Source organism: Pundamilia nyererei, unplaced genomic scaffold (assembly GCF_000239375.1).
Source record: "Pundamilia nyererei isolate P.nyererei 1_Seehausen unplaced genomic scaffold, PunNye1.0 scaffold00004, whole genome shotgun sequence".
Classification (NCBI taxonomy): domain Eukaryota; kingdom Metazoa; phylum Chordata; class Actinopteri; order Cichliformes; family Cichlidae; genus Pundamilia; species Pundamilia nyererei.
Window position 1 is genome coordinate 485,690 of NW_005187405.1, and position 7,379 is coordinate 493,068.

Consider the following 7,379-nt stretch of genomic DNA (forward strand, 5'->3'; position numbering starts at 1 on the left):
ACACTTGATTTAACCTGCAAGTACAAAAGTTTGAAAGTTTATTACAGAGCTGATACAAACTTGCCTTTTTTCTTTTTTTTTAAACTTCTAATTGACAATGTATGCAACATTTTATAATTACACTGTAAAACAAAGAGACCAGCAGTGCACTAGCACTTTGTTTTGAAACAAGTAACAGTTTTCTGTTTGAGATGATGAGCTTGTGTGGTTACAGGTTGTCCTTCACCTCGATGAGTTCCTCTATCCGTGCCAACACGCTCTCAATCATGTCAAACGTGTGCAGGGCAGAGTGCAGAGCCTGGCAGGACCAATGAAAATGCAGTCAGGAACATCACAGTGCTTTCTTAATGCCCACACGCATAAATACGTGATCTGATATCTGACTGTGTTACTCACCTGAATCTGTGACTCTGGTGTCATGCTGGGCAGCTCCTCACCACCAACAGACACAGAAAGTACAGACTCTTCTGTGAAGAAACAAATGCTGTCAGAAAGCCTCCTCTGAACACTTTTGATGATGCTACATGTTGAAAAGTGCCATTAAGAAGTCGTTTGAGTTGGGACGAGTACAAAAGAAGCCTGAGAAAAATGAAGCCAAGCTACCTACAAAATAGAAGCCCTGCTGTACATGCATAGAGTCTCTATGTTGTACTAAAAAACTGGAAATTAAAGTAAGTGTTGCTGATCTGACCTTTAGCCTTGCTCTTCTTGGCCTCCATTGTGTTCTGCAGCTCTCTTTCATAGTGGGCCCTGGACATGTTCACACCAACACGAAGAGGCTTCATGAACACATCTTCTACTTTATACAGTTCTGTCCAGATGCCGGTCTTCAGCAGCATCAGAAAGCACAGATAGAGAAAGCTTATATACCCTTATAGGCCATCATGAAGGTGAACAGCTAGTTTTAAAATGTAATTTTTGGTGTTTTCAGCTCAACAGTGCACTCACCTGGTTCTCTGTCACTTTGTCTCTGATGACCAGGTAACGCAGCAGATTTAGAGACTCCATGACTCTGTAGAGATCAACACACACATGCGCTATTTCTTAATCTACCTTCCAGTCATTTCCAAAACTTTCAACTACTCTCGTCCATAAAGTCCGAGATTTTGTTGTTAAATAATGACTTCTGATCAGGGCGACACGTACACTCAACCAGCCACACCGATTCAACTGCTCATTAATTCAAATATCTAATCAGTCAATCACATGGCAGCAACTTAAGTGCATTTAATAAGTGACCAGTGAGTATATTTTACTGGCCTTTTTTAAAAACTATAAAATCAACAGCAATACTACTTTGTTTATACTTATTGCACAATTTAATATAAAAAGCACCAAAGGATGTTTGTTTTTTAAAATCTTATCGAGAAAAAGACTTATAAAATTCCTCTTGATTACACAGAAGTGTCCAATTAAATTTAAACATCTCATATTTTCTCAGGAAGAAACAAAATGAAACAATGTAATACTTTCTTTTAAACTGTGTATGATCCTTTTTAACAGTGCGTGTTGGGGCTGGCTGTCACACTCCTGTGACCCGCATTAGTGTGTGTGCACAGACCTGTCCAGGTACTGCAGGAGGTCAGTCTCTGGGCCATCTGGAAGAATAAAAACCTTACGCAGCAGAGGCATGAGCTGAATGCCTTCAAACCAGACGTTACTGTTACCTGGCTGGAGACAGAGCGATAAAGATTCTTTTAGGTCCCCCAAGAAATTTTAAACATGGCCCACACTGCCATTTTTTCCTTTAATGTACATCTTCACCTGCAGGGCAATGTCTATCTGATTCTTGATATTTTTAATGATGTAGCCTTCAACTCCTGAGTGGTTACTCGTCTTCAACATGTACCTGAAACAAGGACACAGGTCGCTTGCAATGGGAAGTGGAAAAGACACATTTCTGATTAATTTTCAGGGAAGAAAGGTGGAGCTCACTGGAAGAATCTGTACTTGGCTTCAGTGTTGAACTTATCAATGCTCAGCTGGAAAACCTTCAGTCCTTTAGTTCTCTGAAGACAAAAAGAAGTATCGTCAAAATTGAGTCCCAAGATAAGTTTCATTCTAGGTACCAAAAACGAGATGAAGGTGACACAAATGAAAGCCGATTTCAAACCAAATGATCTGACATTAGATTTTAAACACATCAAAATTGATTAAAAACTTACCAGTTCATGCTTTGGACATATCGTCATGACCTTTATTAAGTTCTGAAATTAAACACTGACATTAATAACATTATATGACGCACACAAAACACAACAGTAGACCCAACAGGTCTATAATGAAGCGACTGCATTCACCTGAGGGACTGTGAGGAAGGTTTTAATCTCCAGCAGGTCGGCACGCAGACTGCCGTCCTCGACTCGCACCAGACTTTTCTCATACAGCTCCTGTGTGATGCACATCCATCATACACTGATGACTGCTTTTAATGTGCAGAAGAAGATTTAAGTAACACAGTGACCATTTACACTGGCAGGTAACGACCCTTACAGCCTCATTCTTTTTCTTCTTTGGCTTCTTCTGATTGGCTATTATAAGAAAAAAATGTGGGGAACCTCAAGTTTTAGAGTCTAAAGCCTCTCCAAATGCTAACCTCATTATTTGAAAACTTGGCCATGTTGAATATGAGCATCCAAGATGATGACCGTACATATCAAACCATAAGAAAAACTTTTCATAAGCTTTTAAACATGTTGTGTTTAATTAAAATAGCACCATGGAAATATATAGGATTAAATCCAGGAGTCACGTATTGACTCCTGGATGATTAAGGTCATTATAATTTATGTAATAAATAACTAATAAATAAGTAAAAATGTCACCTACCAGTCCTTTCTGAAGCTTGGACTCCTCAGTTCTATAAAAGATAGATATCACTGATTACAGGTTGATCATTGAAGTGGACACTTATGGTATATGTGTGTGTTATATATGTGTGTATAATGTGCATATTCATATTTTACAGCTTTTGTAAAACGCTAACAAAGATTATAACACGACACATTATTATGTCATGTTACCTGGACAGGAGGACAGAGACGTGCTCGATGTTACATCGAAGACTGAACACGGGACTGCAGAGAGAATACGGAGTGTTGGGAGCATTAACATTATTTAAATGTTTCAGTATTTGTTAATGTAGAACTACTGAAACACCCAAGTACAGATTCATTTCAAGCCAAGTGTGAATAATCCCACATTGTGCATCCCAGGAGAAAAATATGTTTTCAAAATACCTGAAAACAGTGGGGAAGGTGTCTGCAGCCAGGTGATGGACAAACACCAGATGAGCCAAGCTGGCCAAAGACTCTTTAGGATAACGCACCTCCTCCTCGAGAAAGCCGGGAACCTGCTTTCTCTTCAAAAGAGGCTGGTGCACGAGACTGCTGAGGGACTCCCCGATAGAACCGAGGATGTTCTGCAGGACACAGAAAACCACGATTACCACGATATGCAAGTACGTGACGAACCGATGACATATTAGAAACCAGCAATGACACCATTTACACGTTTGAAAAATGGGTTTACCAAAATCTCGGTGGCAAAAGTCCTGAGGGGGGACAGAGCCAGCGTGTCAGGATCCTTGAGGTGTACTTCCAACAGAGGATGACTCAGACTCTTCATACAGCTCAAGAGGAGACAAACAAAAAGGAAGCCTCAGCATCATCAGTTTTCAAGAACCCTGCAGCGCCTTTCTATGACATTATGTCGGACTATCAAACGTGAGTCTGAGCTGGAAAACGCATTTTTTTTCCACTCACAACTTCAGAAGTTCTGTCCGCAGCTCATCCTCTTTATCCTTCCCCTGTCTGCCCACAGTCCTGTTTGCAGTCTCGCTCTGCATCTCATTATTCAGCAGGTTATGCCTGACTTCTTGAACAAAAGGTCTGACGAAATCTATCATGTCAGTGCAGCACCGGCAAAACGAAAAGACGTCATCCTCCTCTTGCTCCTTGGTGTGAGGGAGAGGCAGTTTGGCCACCTGGTCCAGCACGGACGACAGCGCCATGCCCAAGGATGACGCCTTACGGCCGCCCAGGCGCACGAGCACTGTTCGAAGCGAGAAAAAGAGAATACATCACAATAATAATAGCAAGAAAAAGCACCCAAACAGCAATATGCAACATATACAGTCAGCTCCATAAATATTGGGACATCGACACAATTCTAACATTTTTGGCTCTATACACCACCATAATGGATTCCAAATGAAACAAACAAGATGTGCTTTAACTGCAGACTGTCAGCTTTTATTTGAGGGTATTTACATCCAAATCAGGTGAACGGTGTAGAAATTACAACAGTTTGCATAAGTGCCTCCCACTTGTTAACGGACTAAAAGTAAGGGGACAGGATAAGAACCATAAATCAAACTTTCACTTTTTAATACTTGGTTGCAAATCCTTTGCAGTCAATCACAGCCTGAAGTCTGGAACACATAGACATCACCAGAGGCTGGGTTTCATCCCTGGTGATGCTCTGCCAGGCCTCCAATGCAACCGTCTTCAGTTCCTGCTTGTTCTTGGGGCATTTTCCCTTCAGTTTTGTCTTCGGCAAGTGAAATGCATGCTCAGTAGGATTCAGGTCAGGTGATTGACTTGGCCATTGCAAAACAGTCCACTTCTTTCCCTTCAAAAACTCTGCTTTTGCAGTATGCTTTGGGTCATTGTCCATCTGCACTGTGAAGCGCCGTCTAATGAGTTCTGAATCACTTGGGTGAATATATGAGCAGATAATACTGCCCGAAACACTTCAGAATTCATTGTACTGCTTTTGTCAGCAGTCACATCATCAATAAATACAAGAGAACCAGCTCCACTGGCAGCCATACATGCCCATGCCATGACACTTGCAGCACCATGCTTCACAGATGAGGTGGTATGCTTAGGATCATGAGCACTTCCTTTCCTTCTCTATACTCCTCTCTTCCCATAACTCTGGTACAAATCGATCTCGGTCTCATCTATCCATAGGATGTTGTTCCAGAAGTGTGAAGGCTTTTTTTAGATGTCGTTTGGCAAACTCTAATCTGGCTTTCCTGTTTTTGGGGCTCACCATTGGTTTACATCTTGCGGTGAACCCTCTGTATTCACAATGGTGGAGTCTTCTCTTGATTTTTGACTTTGAGAGTGTTCTTGATCTGGCCAACTGTTGTGAAGGGTGTTTTCTTCACCAGGGAAAGGATCCTTCGGTCATCCACTATAGTTGTTTTCCGTCTTCCGGTGTTCTGACAAAGCATCCTACTTTGGCAAAACGTCCTACCGTAAGTAGTTTATCCAAATTTCTGCTGTCACAGAGTAATTCCAGCACAAATTTAAGTGGGTATGACGGTTTGCCACTTACCTTTGCCCATCAGAGTAAGTTTCTAGCTCATAATTATAAAGCCAGGACGGCTTGCCACTTCATTTTACCTGTCAGAGTATGCCTCTAGCTCTTATTAACAAAGGAAAAATGATTTGCCACTTCATTTTAGCCGTTAAAGTATGCTTCTAGCTCAGATTAACAAAGGTAGGACAATTTGCCACTAAATTTTAGCTGTTAAAGTATACTTGTAGGTCACATTCAAAAAGGTAGGATGGTTTGGCACTTCATTTCGTGTTGTGCGCATGCGCAAAAACAACGGGTAGGATGGTTTGTAGGTAGGATGGATTCCCAGAACACCGCTGAGCTCACCGGTGCATTCCTTCTTTTTGAGAATGTTCCAAACAGTTGTTTTGGCCACGCCTAATGTTTTTGCTATCTCTCCGATGGGTTTGTTTTGTTTTTTTCAGCCTAATGATGGCTTGCTTCACTGATAGCGACAGCTCTTTGGATCTCTTCTTGGCAGTTGACAGCAACAGGTTGCAAAGGCAAATAGCACACTTGAAAGGAACTCTGGAGCTTTTATCTGCTCATTGTAATTGGGATAATGAGGGAATAACACACACCTGGCCATGGAACAGCTGAGAAGCCAATTGTCCCATTACTTTTGGTCCCTTAACAAGTGGGAGGCACTTATGCAAACTGTCGTAATTCCTACACTGTTCACCTGATTTGGATGTAAATACCCTCAAATGAAAGCTGAGAGTCTGCAGTTAAAGCACATCTTATTCGTTTCATTTGGAATCCATAGTGGTGGTATACAGAGCCAAAAATGTTAGAATTGTGTCGATGTCCCAATATTTATGGAGCTGACTGTATGTAAGACAAGAAGAAAACCAGTAAGAAGAGTAGCATGATGACTAAAAGATGACTAAAAAGATTCTTTACCTTTCTGTAAAGGCTTCAAGAGCAGATGGAGACTCTCTGCTATTGTATCAGGATCATCCTGCTCCAGCTGCTCCAACAGGCCGATCAGCAGCTCTTTCGGTCTGCACGTCTGCAAAAACAACCACAAAGATCACCCTTACAATGCCACATTCATCCAGTTTTCATCAGTGATGTTTTATCTTAAGTCCACTCCTGACCACTGACCTCCAGCAGGTGGTTAAAAATGGCCAGACACTGAGGAAGATTCTTGTCTTCTTTCTTCAGCAGGACCTGGATCAGCGGAGGCAGCAGGTTCCAACCCATGCATCTCACAATCTCCTGCACAGATGAAGACAGTTACACAGATGAGTGTGTGACAAACCTGAGAAGCAGCGATTGGTGTCAACTTTGAGAAACGTTACCTGATTCTTTTCATCCAGCACAATACTGAGGACCTGCGCGCTGTTTCCCTCCTCGATACACGTCTGCCCAGCAACCGTGAAGATGTTGTGATCCTCGGTGGTGTAGCTGTCGTCTGGAAGAGCCTGCTGCATGAAAAAGAGACAAACAAGTGGGTAAAAATAGAGAAAACAGACATTTTAAACAGTTACTTATTAAATATTATATTCTATCAAATATCTCAAAGACACAATCCTGGCATATTACACTCTGGTTTGGGTTCAGAACACAGTCACCCCCTCTGCTTTTAAGATTAGGCTTTTTGATAAAGTTTACAGTTAGATCAGGTGACCCTGAACCATCCCTTAGTTTTGCTGCTACCTCAGGCTGCTGAGGGACTTCCCATGATCCACTGAAGATTTCTCCTCTATTCCCGTCTTCACTAACTGAGCATTTATACACTGCTGCTGTATGGCAGTACATAGACAACAAAGCCATTGAATGGAAGTACATAGACCAATGGCGTGCTTAACTCACTCAACGCAACTCTACTCAGGCAATCAAATCCTTTACTCAGAGCACGTGTAAAAGTAGACAACTCGGAGAAGAGACGAGAGGCAGAAGCCAAAGGAATTAAGTCAGGGAAACAGACAGGGAGAAAAGGAGGGTTTAAAGTGAGATGGTTTACATGTGAAATGTAATTTAGAGAAAAGACAAAGAGGGGAAATTCAAAATACAACTTTTCATTA

At 41.7% G+C, this 7,379-nt stretch overlaps 1 protein-coding gene across 2 annotated transcripts in view; it reads right to left on the reverse strand.

Annotated features, from left to right (window-relative positions):
• Positions 1–8: 8 nt before the first annotated feature.
• glmna (glomulin, FKBP associated protein a) overlaps positions 9–7,379 on the reverse strand; it is an 8,400-nt gene continuing 1,029 nt past the window's right edge. The window contains exons 2-18 of one of the 2 annotated variants that reach the window (XM_005721010.2): positions 6,654–6,776; positions 6,457–6,570; positions 6,253–6,361; positions 3,765–4,053; positions 3,532–3,631; positions 3,240–3,421; positions 3,024–3,077; positions 2,830–2,860; positions 2,301–2,390; positions 2,166–2,207; positions 1,936–2,009; positions 1,765–1,849; positions 1,562–1,671; positions 949–1,012; positions 692–827; positions 397–467; positions 9–298 (exon numbers count right to left, since the gene is read on the reverse strand). In XM_005721010.2, coding sequence (XP_005721067.1) covers positions 209–298; positions 397–467; positions 692–827; positions 949–1,012; positions 1,562–1,671; positions 1,765–1,849; positions 1,936–2,009; positions 2,166–2,207; positions 2,301–2,390; positions 2,830–2,860; positions 3,024–3,077; positions 3,240–3,421; positions 3,532–3,631; positions 3,765–4,053; positions 6,253–6,361; positions 6,457–6,570; positions 6,654–6,776 — 1,764 coding nt within the window. In that variant the 3' untranslated portion in view covers positions 9–208. Of the gene's footprint in view, positions 299–396; positions 468–691; positions 828–948; positions 1,013–1,561; positions 1,672–1,764; positions 1,850–1,935; positions 2,010–2,165; positions 2,208–2,300; positions 2,391–2,829; positions 2,861–3,023; positions 3,078–3,239; positions 3,422–3,531; positions 3,632–3,764; positions 4,054–6,252; positions 6,362–6,456; positions 6,571–6,653; positions 6,780–7,379 lie in introns of both variants that reach the window. The other variant, XM_013912588.1, reaches the window with a different exon arrangement.